Source organism: Podarcis cretensis (genome assembly GCF_951804945.1).
Source record: "Podarcis cretensis genome assembly, chromosome: 14".
In the NCBI taxonomy this organism is placed as follows: domain Eukaryota; kingdom Metazoa; phylum Chordata; class Lepidosauria; order Squamata; family Lacertidae; genus Podarcis; species Podarcis cretensis.
This window is the reverse complement of record NC_137183.1, coordinates 26,866,346-26,881,258: the sequence shown is the minus strand read 5'-3', so window position 1 is coordinate 26,881,258 and position 14,913 is coordinate 26,866,346. Positions and strand designations below refer to the sequence as shown.

The 14,913-nt window shown below is 42.6% G+C and overlaps 1 protein-coding gene across 2 annotated transcripts in view; it reads left to right on the top strand.

The window, feature by feature from the left end:
- Positions 1-1,767: 1,767 nt before the first annotated feature.
- DENND4A (DENN domain containing 4A) overlaps positions 1,768-14,913 on the top strand; it is a 63,717-nt gene continuing 50,571 nt past the window's right edge. The window contains exons 1-3 of one of the 2 annotated variants that reach the window (XM_079954157.1): positions 1,768-2,121; positions 11,665-11,990; positions 12,546-12,795. In XM_079954157.1, the coding sequence (XP_079810283.1) occupies positions 11,683-11,990; positions 12,546-12,795 (558 nt within the window). In that variant the 5' untranslated portion in view covers positions 1,768-2,121; positions 11,665-11,682. Of the gene's footprint in view, positions 2,122-11,660; positions 11,991-12,545; positions 12,796-14,913 lie in introns of both variants that reach the window. The other variant, XM_079954156.1, reaches the window with a different exon arrangement.

Below are 14,913 nucleotides of genomic sequence, written 5' to 3'. Positions count from 1 at the left end.
TCTCTCAAAATATGCAAAATTCAGAGTAATTTTGCAACGCAGTTCTTCAGTAATATGTACAAAATGCATACAATGTGACAAAAGTGTGCATAAAAAAGTTTGTTATCAACAATAAAATACAAAAATGCATTGCATTAGGGGAAGCTGCTCTAGAAAAAGGCAAAACTGCAAACATGTATTACAAAAAATTCACACGAAACTCATGACTTTTTATGACTCCCCCCCCTTAAATTGCAAACAGAAATGCGGGAAACCGAATTTAAGTTCTGAAAAACGAGGAATTGAAGAAAACCTAGGAGGACAGATTCGCCCATCCCTAGCTGGCAGTAATGTGGGTGAGTCAAGCAGCAGAAACATTTTACAAAACAATAAAATTGGTATGTCCATCCCAACCCCAAGAATCACAGAACTGTAGAGTTGGCCCATCCTTCCATCAGCGGCAAAGCCCTGGGCCAAGAGACCCCAACCCACTTGGGACCCCCTCAGAAGTGCTGGACGGTTAAGGCAACCCACTTGGGACCCCCCTCAGAAGTCAGGGGTGCTGGATGGATGAGACACCCCACTTGGGACCCCCCTCAGAAGTCTGGGATGCTGGACGGATGAGACACCCCACTTGGGACCCCCTCACGGGGTGGGGGCACTGGCTTTCTACACAGCCAAGATGTATACTATACTGTATAAACCTTGTTTGGGCTGGGTGTTCATCAGTATGCGGATGATACCCAGCTCTACCTCTCTTTTAAATCAGAACCAGTGAAGGCGGCGAAGGTCCTGTGTGAGTGTCTGGAGGCGGTTGGAGGATGGATGGCGGCTAACAGATTGAGGTTGAATCCTGACAAGACAGAAGTACTGTTTTTGGGGGACAGGAGGCGGGCAGGTGTGGAGGATTCCCTGGTCCTGAATGGGGTAACAGTGCCCCTGAAGGACCAGGTGCGCAGCCTGGGAGTCATTTTGGACTCACAGCTGTCCATGGAGGCACAGGTCAAATCTGTATCCAGGGCAGCTGTTTACCAGCTCCATCTGGTACGTAGGCTGAGACCCTATCTGCCTGCAGACTGTCTCGCCAGAGTGGTGCATGCTCTGGTTATCTCCCGCTTGGACTACTTCAATGCGCTTTACGTGGGGCTACCTTTGAAGGTGACCCGGAAACTACAACTAATCCAGAATGCGGCAGCTAGACTGGTGGCTGGGAGCGGCCGCCGAGACCATATAACACCAGTCTTGAAAGATCTACATTGGCTCCCAGTACGTTTCCGAGCACAATTCAAAGTGTTGGTGCTGACCTTTAAAGCCCTAAACAGCCTCAGTCCAGTATATCTGAAGGAGCGTCTCCTCCCCCATCGTTCTGCCCGGACACTGAGGTCCAGCTCTGAGGGCCTTCTGGCGGTTCCCTCACTGCAAGAGGCCAAGTTACAGGCAACCAGGCAGAGGGCCTTCTCGGTAGTGGCGCCCTCCCTGTGGAACGCCCTTCCAGCAGATGTCAAAGCGATAAACAACTACCTGACATTCAGAAGACATCTGAAGGCAGCCCTGTTCAGGGAAGTTTTTAATATGTGACATTTTAGTGTATTTTTCATCTTTGCTGGAAGCCGCCCAGAGTGGCTGGGGAAACCCAGCCAGATGGGCGGGGTACAAATAAATAATAATAATAATAATAATAATAATGAAATAAAAGGAACATAAATAAACTAAAACAACACACCCACCCCCTCATCCCGCACTGGAAATCCCGCTAAAAACAACAACCCTCGAGGGAGTCCTGAGAGCTGGCCACCAGGCCGTCGAGGGACCCCCGCTTGGCTCCCTTCCCCGCGCGCGCCCCTCGGCCTTCCTCCTCCTCCTCTTCCGTCCGTCCCCCGCCAGAGAGCCAAGATGGCGGCGGCTGAGGGGAGGCGGGGAGGGAATCCCGCCTGAGGCGCCCACACGGCGAGGGAGGAGGCGGCGCTGTTGCTGCTGCCGCCGCGCGCGAGGGTAAGGAGGATGCCACAGGAGGCGATGCTGTCTTCGTGATCGGCCGCGCGTCGGCGAGGGAAAAGCGCTTCGGGACCTCGAAGGGACCCCCCTCTCTCTGTGTCTCCCCTCCATTCATGCTGCCGCTGGGGAGCAGCGCCCCCGCCTGAGGTGAGGTCGCTGGGGCGAGAGATGGTGGGCTGCCTCTGTCTTTCGGGGGCGCTGCTGCTGTTATGGATGCGCGCGTCTCTCCCCCCCCCCCCAAATAACGGAGCTGAGGGAAGAAGGCGGCCGTTGCTGCTCTTCCACTGGGATATTTGGGGCAGCGGATTGGCGATGGCGAGGCGGGGGGCGGGGGGGGGAGAGAGAGAATAATACGCAATTTCGGGGTATCTATCTGGCGGGTTGTGCGTGTGTGGTTTTAGGATTGGGGGACGGACGGACGACGAAATGATGCAACTGGCGCGTGTGAGACATGACGGCGGGTGATGCCAGATGCTGGAGTATGTAATATTCAAAAGAAAGGAAAGAAATGGGTTAGCAGCCCTACTCGGAGTAGACCTTTTGGAATGAATGGGCTCGGGCCCATTAGTTCCCGTGGGTCTCTTCCCGAGCACGACGTGGCTGGGGACAACCCGGTGTCATCGGTGGTTTTAATCTGTTACATAGGAATGAGGCTGAAGTATTTTAAAAGAAGGGGGGGTGTCATGTGTGCAATCCCCCCCCCCCCCAATCTATCTATGAAGTATTTAAAAGAAAGGGATAATCCATTCCGTTGTTTCTGGCTAGTCTTATTTATTTATGTTCAAAATTTGGCGAATGTTGATGTTGACTGTGCCTCAGGAATGTATGAAATGTATGTTTCCTTCTGTGGTTTTGGGGGTTTTTTTGGACCTTGGTATATTCTGATGCTCTCTGCCCCGTGGTGAGCTGACCCGCCAATGTTCACCAGCCTGTCCCTTGAGTTTGGAGGACTTGGGAAGCGTTTGCTTGTGAATGCCAAAGTACACCAGAATTTGAACATTCACTTGCATGTAACAGATGTCAGAGCAGCTCCCCCGCCCCCCCCCCCGTCACGCTCTAGTGTGACCAAGCGGCTGATGCTAAGATGTGATGAGGCAGATGGGGTTGGTTTGACCCCATGGCTAGGCTCATCAAAGCAAAGGTGATAGTTTAGTTTCCTAGCGCAACGGGGTCTCTCAAGAGCATGTGTTTGCCTTTCTCCATATGAGCGAGTAGCTGACATTCATTCCTATGGAGAAATGCAAAATGAACACAGTAAACTGACTCACTGCAAGTCAGACCACTGGTTCATCTAACTTAGAATTGTCAACACTGACTGACAGCTGCTCTCCAAGCTTCAGGCAGGCATCTTTCTCAGGAGATGCTCGGATTGAAACTGGGACCTGCTTCATTCAAAGCATAGGCTATACCACAGAGCTATGGCCATTTAAACTTAAGTAAGTATTGCACTCAAAGACCAAACACACCTCAGTAAAAAGGGAGGAAAGGGGTCAGGCAATCAGGGACCTAATACTGTACAAATTCAGGTTCAGATTTCTTGCACCACCCCATAACAACAACCCTGAAAGGCAGGCCAGCAGTTATTACTCCACTGTGAAAACAGCTTGACTCAAAGGAGTTAAAGAAAAAACAGAGGTTTGGACTGGGTATTTCCTCTTCTTCTGAATTTCTTCTATAGAAATGATACCTTGACATGTGGGATAATGCTACTGGGAATGATTTCTAGGTTTAACTTGTGAGGGTTGTTGTGAATGTGCAAACAGCCCAAGCTTGAGGCTCCTTTATTTATAGCTTGGTCCATTACTACAAAATCCATAGGGCCATTAAGATACTACCTTTATGGGACTAACCAATTTCCGTGGAAAGCCCCTGAACTTTAAAGGTAAACAGAGCTCTTCTTCAGCAGAGATAAGTTTATTTTATTCTTGTTTAATTTGGGGAAATGTGTATAGATACATGCTATTACAGTGGTACCTCAGGTTACATACGCTTCAGGTTACAGACTCTGCTAACCCAGAAATAGTACCTCAGGTTAAGAACTTTGCTTCAGGATGAGAACAGAAATTGTGCTCAGGCGGCGCAGCAGCAGCAGGAGGCCCCATTAGCTAAAGTGGTGCTTCAGGTTAAGAACAGTTTCAGGTTGCGAACGGACCTCCGGAACAAATTAAGTACTTAACCCGAGGTACCCCTGTATATAGAAGCATATTTTGGCTTGAAATTGTTTTTAAATATTCAGTTGTTTTTATAAATGCAGTTGTTTGTGTTGTGTTGTGAAATTGCTTTGAGATGCTTCATAGGAAGTGATTCATAACTGAATTAAATTATAATGATGAGGATGTACAGTATGTGGGGATGACTACTATTAGTGTGTGTGTGTGTATGTGTAGAGGAAGAGATGGGTGCTATTTGACAAAGATGACACTGGTACATTGGAAGGCAGGTTAATGATAGAAGCCAGGCTAATCTTTGAGAGGGGGGAAAGAGGGAAAATACTGGGGTGTTGGAAAAGGGTGTTTTATAGTTGAAATGTTTGGGGAATCAGGTTAGCAAGTAAGCTTCATTTGTGTACTTCTTGAAAAATCACTGTTGAGTACATATTAGTAAAGGAATTGGGGTATGGCAAAGGAAATGCTGGGGTAAATTTTACAAAGCGTTGCAGCAATTCTGGTGTTTCCAGGTGGCCACCTGCTAAAATGTTAGGTAGTCTTTACAACTAACTTTCATTATACACCAGCAATGTGGAACTTTTGGAAACTTTTGAATTGGAAAAACCTTCTGGAAAGTTTTCATTTGCAAGTTAGGGTAATTTATATGAGGAAGTTTTCTGTTGCCCTAGAGAGTGGTTTAATTTAGCATTTTTATTTTATTTGCATTTAGTAAACAAAGCTAAAAACTTTCAAACTGCCAAATCTTCCTAATATTAATTTGCAGTTGGCATCCATTAAGTGTTTCTAATGAATTTATGAAATGCAACATTTTCTATGGGGGAAGAAAAGCACTGCAATTTTTTCTGCACCACATCATAGTCACACATTCGAATTACTCTTTACTCTGGGTGTTGGGTAGTTTGTGCGTCCATTATTTTCTATGAGTTGGATTCTTTGGAGGAGGCATTATGCCCCCATCATTATTTAGACACCTGGGATTTGTTTTATTTAGGAAAAAGTGGTTAGGTAATTTTGTCCCGCCACCTTTCCTGTTTCTAATTGAAATGATAGCTTTGCTTTATAATGGCAGAGTACTTGATATGAGAGGGAACTCTTTTGATTAAGAAAAAATTAGACTGTTGCCAGTAATGGTTAGGTGATTCTGGTGTTTAATACATTTCCCCAATTATGGATGACTAATAATGTTTTCTTGCATGACAATAGTAATAGACCTCTGTAGTGGTAGAAACAGAACCTTGGGGTCTATTACCATATATTTATGCTAAAGTTTTCATATCTACCCATCTGTCTGCCTCTGTCTAGCAAGCCTCTCTTTTAAGGCTTCTGGTGCCTTGAACTGACTTGAAGATGAAGCAAGGCAGTGACTTGCCTACAGCTATAAATCTTTTGCAGACACTGATTTTGGGCAAGATTCTAATGACCCTGCCATGTTACAAACATGGCAAAGAGCTGGCCTGACCACTCTGAATGAAGGAACAAATTCAGGTTTGTGTCCAGAAAACATTCAGTTGATCTCAAACAGTACATAAACTGCCATCCAGGATGAATTGGTGATGTCCATTCTGGGTTAAACCAACACAGCATGATGATGCAGATGGGAAATTCAAATGTCACCCAACTTTCTGCTAAGTAGCAAGTATCACAATCCACCTGGAAATTCTTTTGCACCTAATTGAAATGAGCAGGAGCTATAGAAAGATGTGGTAGGTCAGGCACGTCCAACTCACAAGAGACTGCGAGCTACTCCCAGTAAAAAAAATTCTGGAAGTGATCTACCCATGAAAGGAGGGTGGGAACCAAAGTTGCTAGGCTTTTTTTTTTTTTTAAGGAATGTGGAAGACAAAGTTATTGAGCTTTTTTTAGGGGGTAGTCACAGCGGTAACATCTATTTTAGTTTCATAACAACAAAATATAATTAAAGAACACCCATTTACCCATTTGACGCAACGGAGGAACACAGCAATGGAGGGGGGCAGGGACTTTCACTGCATTGCTTTTCACTACCGACAATCGGGACGGGTCCCGTGAGCAACAGTGATCAACAGCGAACATCCGGGGATCGACCTGTCAATCGCGGTTGACCAGTTGGACATCCCTGTGGTAGGGGAAGGGCTGTAGCTCCGTGGTAGAGCATCTGGCACATAGACCCATGCAGAAGGTCCCAGGTTCAAGCCCTGGCATCTCCAGGTAGGGCTGGGAGAAATTCCTGTCTGAAACCCTGAAGAGCTGCTGCCAGTCAGTGTAGACAATACTAAACTAGACAGATCAGTGGCCCTACTCTGTATAAGGCAGCTTCTTATAATAGTGCTCTGTGCAACAGATCCATTTGCCTCTCACTCTGCTGCCCTTAACAGCACTCAGGTTGTGCCAGTTTATGCCGATCTCTCCTTGCTTCATGGCAGGTCCATCTTGGCCCACCCTCTTGTGTGTTTTGTTTTTTTGTTATGCATTTCTCTTGGTTACATACAGCAGGTGACCTTAAAAATGGATGGATTAGTGTACCTCAACTAACATAGCAACAGTTTATGCTCTGGAAGCTGAGACTTTTTGTTGCTGTCCTGTCTCTAATAACTAGAAAAGTCAGCAGGCTAGATACTAATAACACTTAACAGCTTGTTAATTATGTTGGTGGTCTTGGGCCTCTGCTAATCTCATGTTCTATTTAAAGAATGCACAAATGTGTATCTGACCCACTCTCAACCAAGATGCATGGTGATGTGTAAGTTGGAAAGTGAGTTTTTGTATGTGGCTATTCAAACTGAACATTTGAAGAAAGCACAATTTGCTTTTTAGTAAGTTTCACGTTTCCCCTACACTCTCTGTCAGTCTGCACTTAAATATTTCACTTTCTAGATGATTAAATGCAGAACTAATCTGCACAATCCTAGTGCTTACTACCTAACTGCAGTCCTGTCTACTCAGAAGTAAGTCCTATTGAATTCAATCATGGGCCTTACTCTTAGGTAAGGGGGGTTAGAATTGCAGCCTCTGGCAAATACTGAAAGGACAAGATTCCAAGTGAGAGGTGGAAAATTGATTTCAGTATTGGGCAGATAACTCATTTATAACTTTATATTTCTAATTTACATGAAGATTCAGAACTGTAGTGCTAAATATAATCATTAATCATAGGAATTATTTCCATCATCCCTCTAAAGTAGGTGTCAGCAACTGGCAGCTCTTGAGTCAAATCTAGCTCCCTTAGGAGGCATTTTAGGCCCCCAGTTACAAACTCAAAGCCAGCAGAGGGGTGTGTGTGTGTGTGTGTGTGTGTGTGTGTGTGTGTGTTATGGAAAGAACAGTGGTTGTGGTTGCAGGGTTTTATAAATGTGGGGTGTCAGTTGAGGCTTTTACATGGTACTGTCAATAAGTCACCTTCTGGCAAAGCCAGTTGCAGACTGGAGCCCTATATAATGAGAGCTTTCCTTGGGATCTCTGTAATTTCTTATCAAGTCAGATTTATTTATAGGAAATAGAGCAAAAAATCTTTGTGTCAAAGTAAAACTAAGGGCAATGAAGATTGACTGCCCTGTCCCACTTCTGTGCACAAATCATTTGTTTTGCTCGTTTCCCCCCAAATTGATAGACTGGGCTCTTGCGCTTTATAAAATCTAAATATCCTGAACTAAGACTAGCTGGGTCCTATGCATGCTTGCTGACAAGTTTGATCCACACAGTATATTTAAAGCACATCCAGTGCACATTTAAAACACATAACTTCCTCAAAAGATTATTTGGAGCTGTAGTTTGCCTTATAGAGCCATCGTTCCCTGCGACCTTAACAAACTGCAGTTCCCTTTACTCTTTGAGGGAAGTTATGTTGTTGTTTAGTGCTCTGGTCCATGGGGTCACGAAGAGTTGGACACGATTAAATGACTAAACAACAACAACATGTGATTTAAATGTGCATCAGATGTGCTTTAAATGTATGGTGTAGAACTGCTCTGAGTCCCACAGGCAGAACAATTTTATGAAGGTCCTTGGGGTGAATGGGGGGGGGGGAGTGTCAGTGACGGAGGCAACACCACTCCCTCAGTTCTGCTAGGCTTGTGGCAGCCTGGATGGAAGCTGGGGAACAGCTTTATTCCTTCTGTCCTTCCCCTTTTAAAAGAGTTTTACTTTCTTAAAAATGTTTATCCCATTGGTTTTTATGGGGGGGGGGGAAAGCAACATACTCCCTTTCAAACCATGCCACCATCTGAGCACTGATGATGGTGGAATAACAGTGGCAGACTTTGCTGCCACCATGACAAGCCCTCTGGCATCAAACCTGCCTCTTCACTGGCAGAAGGGCAGGTCTGCAACATCCAACAGCCCATCGGACGGTAGGACCCAAACCAGTGGATTCAGATTGCAAGAACATTCTGACTGGAAGAACTTTCTGATGGCAAGAGCTGTTTGACAGTGGAATGGACTACTTTGGGAGGTGGTGCACTCTTCTTCATTGGAGGTTTTTAAGCAGAGGTTGGATGGCCAACTCATGGATTATTTAAGCTGTGATTCCTGCATTGCAAGGGTTTGGGCTAAATTACCTTTTGGGCCCATTCCAACTTGGAAGTCCTGTGATTTGGGCCCCCTGTCTGGGAGCTTAGGCTTGCTCCCTAAATTAAGCAGGACTTATCTGCAAATAAGGGTTTGTTCGCATAGCTAAATGCAACTCCAACTCTACCATTCCATGATTCTATGAAAAGAGGTCATTGATGTAGTGTTTGATTTAAACATATTGCTTCAGTTTTCCAGAAATGAAATCAGAGGTTCTTGAGCAACAATCATATGTCATAGCAGGAGGCTGAAATGACCCAATCTTAAGTAGTTTTTGGAACATTGAGTCTTGTAGCTGGAAATGGGACTTGTAGGATGTTTTGACATTCCACAGGAGAGGAAAGAAAAACATTTATTTTTATCTTTAAAAGTGTAAAAGTGCTAAGATTAGGTAAAACTATAATTTTTCAGAAATGGACTCTATAATAATTGCAAGTTTAGTCAGTAAGAAACTAGCTTAAGTAGGAGACCTCATTAAATTCTGTTTTCAAAACCTGCAATTCACTAATATCCTAGCCTGCCTCATCTTTGAGAATTAAACATTTAGAAGGAGGATTAGCTTGTTTTATAGAGATTGGATGGAGAGGACTGCACTTTTCAGCTTGGGGATGAGTCATCTCTGTTTTCTTTTCTCTGTTCTGCCAGAGTGTCTGGTTGGCTTTATACAACTGGGCAACCTCCATGCATCTGCTTAAAATGGTGAGTGGGAGGGGGAGACTACTTTTCAGAGGAGTAATTAAATTTCGAGGGAAAGCATTTGAAATTGTATTGATTTATTTCAATTAAAAACAAATCTCTTGACCCTTTTTATACATAAGCTAACATCCGCATTAAGGGTTTGTGTGTGTCTGTGGAAACAGGAAAAATATATCCCTGAGCAGATGCAGGAAGATTTTGTACAAGCTCATCCGCCCTGTTTCAGGCCAGTCTCTCTGTGTTGTTTTGTCCAGAGCCCAAGTATTCTGTTATCTATCTCCACCTAATCAATATAATATTGACACTGATGGATGTGGCATGTGCTGTTATGTTGACAGAAAATATCTCCTCTTGTGTATCCACATGATCTTTACTTTAGTGGCCATAAAGCGTGCCATGAATCTATGTTGACTTTCCATTTCAGTACATCTATACTGTACTACAGACTTAAAAAAAAGTCATTCAGTCTCCGAAGGGGACCTTGTGAATCGTAGTTCTGTGCAGTGGCTAGGGATCTCTTAAGATAAATCTGTTAGCCAAAGGAAAAATAAGAGCCATAATGTCAATACGTTTATATCCAGTGCCTGGATATAAACTGCTGCTGAATTCTGCTGTCAGTAACAAATTCTGCAGTTATTTTATGCTTGCACAGAATCTGTATCAAAGTAACAAAAGCTGTCTGTTCATAAATTGACCATATTATTAGTAGCATGTGGTTTCCTGTTTTAACCTTTAGGATTTCTTAGATTATTACATGGTAGAACTCATGTTCTCAGCTGGGTTTGAACTAGAAGGATAATAGACAATAGATAACCCTGATCTAAATGCTACAATAAGCCAAAATGAGTTGCTGCTCTTTGTGGTTAGTGACGTTTCGGAAGTCCAAAAAGGGAAGGAAGTTTCCTGTGATGAGGCAGGATGGATATCTGAGAGACTTTGGCATTGCTCAACAGATAACATGATGAGTGTCTTTTTTAAAGGTTTGTGTCAGGCCGTCTGTCTTCTGTTGTTGGCTTTCAAAAACTTCACCCTTGGGTTTTGCATGCACCCACAGAATGAATCTGAGTGAGCAGGGGGAAAAGAGAAGTTTATACTGGTGCTTGAATAATTTATTGATTCAAGTATGCTTGCCAACAGGTTAAAAAAAAAAGAGGTCTTCTGCAATGTAATAACTATCAGTAAATGCAGAATAAAATCAATCAGACAATAACAATGCCATCACTGAATGGCTGGGATAACAGCTATTAGGCCATTAGAGTACAAAGTGGATAAAATGATGAGTGACTGTTACGCAATATATGTCAATAATATAAATAAAACATCAAGGCTGCTCTGATAGAGCCATCATAGCCTATCCTGTATACACGCATTTTCTTGTTCTATTTTAGTCACTGTTCACACAGTGCTGCAGGGTTTTGAGGTACCACAAAAGCCTGGCAAACTGTTTAATCCGATCAGATGGTGAGATGAGGGTGTGTACCATGAGTGATAGTGCCTTTCTCGTGCTATTTTCAGCTCTGAAAAATCTACTGCCTATTTCCAGCTCCAGTCTGTCTCCAAGCTGTCTTCACGCACTGGTAATTCGTAGTCTAACCCAGTTCTTTCTCCCTTGGTTCTTCAGAACAGCCTGTTTACCATTTAAAGAATGCTTTGTGTTTGTCCATTATACACTCTGATATTTCCATGAGGTTTGTGTTGTTCGCTCTGCTTTTACCCACTGCTCTAAAAAAGGGAGGGGGGACACTGGGCAAGTGACTAAGCTCTGTTGCATCATTTAAGCTGTTAAGAGCAGATGCTTATATAATGCCCTGTAGCTTTAGGAGTGTTTCGTTTCATTGGCCCAAGACACTTGTGATTGTTGAGGATAGGTTTTCATTTGAATTAACATTTAATACAGAAGGTGTGCTCCCGAAGATGTTGGTGCTGGTAAATATTCCATTCCTTTATTTTGATAAGTAATTCAGTTTATTACAAAGATAACTCACTACCGTGGCAAGTGTGTGAGCTTGTGGGCCTCACATCTGTGCAAGCACATTAAACTCAACAAGCTGTTCATAAGCTAGCACATTTGTGCCGACCTTATTGAAACTGGAACTTGGGTATGTAAGCCATGTGCTTATTTCATTATAAAGGAGAGAGAAAAATCTGTTTTACATAGAAGAAAACTTGGCAATGGCATCAGAGAAAAATGTAATGCTTTTCAGTGTACTCTTAAAGGTTGGTGGTTTTCAGAGACCTTTCAGTTTTACCATATCCCACATTTCTTTCATCCTTTGCTAGCCAGATCGTTCTGTGATGGAAGATGGAAGACAGAGGGGCCCGTGTTGCTGACTACTTTGTTGTGGCAGGATTGACTGATATTTCAAAACCACTAGAGGAGGAAATCCACTTCAACGATGCTTGTCACAAGCTTGCAAAGCCAAAAGAGCCAATCACAGATGTGGCGGTGATAATTAAATCTCTGGGGGAGGAAGTGCCTCATGGATACAAATGCATAGATGTTACTCCATCAGGACTGTCAGCAGATCTCAACAATGGCAGCCTTGTGGGACCACAAATATATCTATGCTACAGGAGAGGGAGAAACAAGCCCCCACTTACTGACTTGGGGTGAGTAAACTTTATTAACATTGCTTTAAATATATATATATATATATTCAAGTTGCACTACTAAGGAATAGAGCTGCTAATTTTTATTTAAAAAACATTGGTCCGTTAGGTTTTGTTTGGAGGCAACAATCCTGATGGATATAGAATCATAGAATTGTAGAATTGTAGAGCTGGCAGTTCAGGGGAGAAACTGGAGTAGGGTCTGCTCTGAGGTGGGGTGCAGGTGGGACTGTGTTGCTGACCCTCCTTCCCAGTGCCATGTGTCACTGCCACTTACCGAGATGTGGAAGTGAAAGAGCAAGGCAGCAGGAGTTTGGCGCACTGCCGGTTCAGTGCAGACACAATGTCAGAAGCCTTGGATTGGTTCTGCAGTTGCACCTGTGCTGAGCATGTCGTTCATGCAACCCAACCTTTGCTGCTTCATGAATGGAGCATAGTTGACTATGGTCTATTATGGGCAGAGCCTAGCAGGATTTCTTCCCACTCCCTGCAATACTCCTTACCTGTTGTTTCTACAAACCTGTCCTTGTGTTTTTGGGTATGTCTTCTGTCTAGGGTTTTATATGATGGGAAAGAGAGATTAAAACAGGGTTGTGAAATCATCCAAGCCACTCCGCATGGCCGCCCTGCAAATATCAGCGGTGGTGCTTCATCACAAAAAGTATACATCACATTCCGAAGAGCCTTGGAGAACATGACTCAGAATACCTTGGCTGTCACAGACATCTGCATAATTATACCAAGTAAGGGAGAAACCCCACCACACACATTCTGCAAGGTTGACAAGAATCTGAACAGCAGTATGGTAAGGTGGACTTCTGGATTTGTAGAAAATACTGTTTAATGGATTTATAATGCTTACAATATAGTTGTTGTTATTATTTAATTTATATACCTCTTAAGGACAAAATAAGCTTTTAAGTGGTTTACAAAGCATAACATTCAGTTACCAGTTGGCATTAAAAAAACCCAGGTTGGAGTAGACATATATATTTCTAATTAATCCTACTCTCCTGTAAGATTCCAGAGGATCTGTGCCAGTTTCTTCTTCATGTCTCAACAATGTCAACTTCTCATGAGCAATCCGTAATCCCTTGAAGGGTTCTCTGTGTTGCAGTGTTATCTGCTCTTTTCCCTATGGACAATGGTATAAATTAAATGCTGCAAGCAGCTTTTTATGAAGTTATCTGTGCAGTCCTAAGGCAAGTACTTAAAAAAAAGTAAGCCTTGCTTTGCTGGATAGACTAAGACACACCTAGGTGGAATCTACACACATATAAAAAATGCTGTGAAAATGCTTTTTAAAAAAATGTTTTGAAAAATACATTGAATTTTGCATAGCTCACTGACGGCTTCTAGTGTCACATTTGTATATTGCACTTTACAACACATTTAAAGTTTTATTTGCAGCTGTGTAGCTGAGTCCCTAGTTAATTCACCTCCGTCAACCATATACTTCTGGAAGCTCAGTAGGGAGACACAAAATTGCAAAATAGTTTCCCCCTCTTCTTTACTCCCAGCATCTGATAATGAGACGTAGGCTGCCTATGAATATGGAGGCTCGGTTGTTGTTGAATAATATATTGAATACATTATTTTTGTCGCATCAACATGATTGAAGAGTTCTTTTTCTTTAAGTCTTCCTGCTACTCATTATCAAAGTAATAATTGTTGGCATACTCTATAAAACTTCCCTCAAGTCCTCTTTGCTGTCACAATGTTAATGAATCCAATCTACACCATTTTCTGATGCCTGTTAGTTATACAGAACACTGGGAAAGCACTTCTTGCAGGCCTTCCATAGGAATAGTCAATTGCACAAAAAGTATATAAGATACCATTACTTGGTTTTCAGTAGAATATTTTAAATGCAAGTTAAATTGAATGGATTTCTGGTGATAGCATTTGTTCAATAGAAACAGTATGATTCAGGCGCACTGTGGCATGAAAGCCTGTGGTTAATGCACTGCTCTTTTCCATCATTTTTGCTTTTGTGTGATCAAATCATTGTCAAGTTATTTGATTTTTTTAAGCCCCTTTTATTTATTTTTTGCAAGCCCTTTTCATGTGTATTTAAACTGAAAATTTTTATTTATCTCACTGGGCCATAGTGCTATTTTTCAATGATAAATTGTCGTTATGCCACTTTCTAGGATAAAAGAAAAGGCAGAGAATCACGTGTGTGTTGGAGGGGTAGGAGGAACTATGATATACACAGGGTAGCTTAGAAGACAGTTCTTAAAATGCTTCAAATTATGGACTCAGTTAAAACACATTCCAGAATTCATGGGTATTTGAAGTAGGAATGTATGCTGTTTTCTGAGCAAGCCTCTGGAATAGGGTTTTTACATCTTTCATGATTTTCACTTATGGCACATAATCATTTGTTTTGCAATAAGTAGGAGCTGCACAAGGTTTTTTATAAACTGAAGTTATTAAAATGCTACTGAAATCAGTGGAAATGAATATTTACTTCTCATTTCTCTGGTATGAATGCTGTCTGAGCTACTCCAAAACATATACAAAATCTGAGCAAGCTACAAAATCAAGTGTATTTCATTTGTAGTACCCATTATGGCTTATGTAGTGCATGAAAGTACTCATTTTACATTCCAAAAGTGTGCTGCAGACATTTGTTGGTAGCCCCCTCTTTTTTATTCTTGTCTTCCTTTGTGTTTACCAATGGTGACAAAATTTATCAGAATACTATAAATTTCTGTTTACCTGACACATTGCCAGCAGCAGAGAGAAGTTGGTACTGTTCAAAAATTATGAAATTGTATGAGATTTTGTGCTAAAAATGAGTCATAGAGTGAAAAATTACAGGTTAAGAGACTCAAGCATGGTTATAGAATACTTAAACATCAGCATGAATCAAGTGAAAGGGCTTGCCCAGGAAAATAGTTTGTGTTTTTTTTTACCT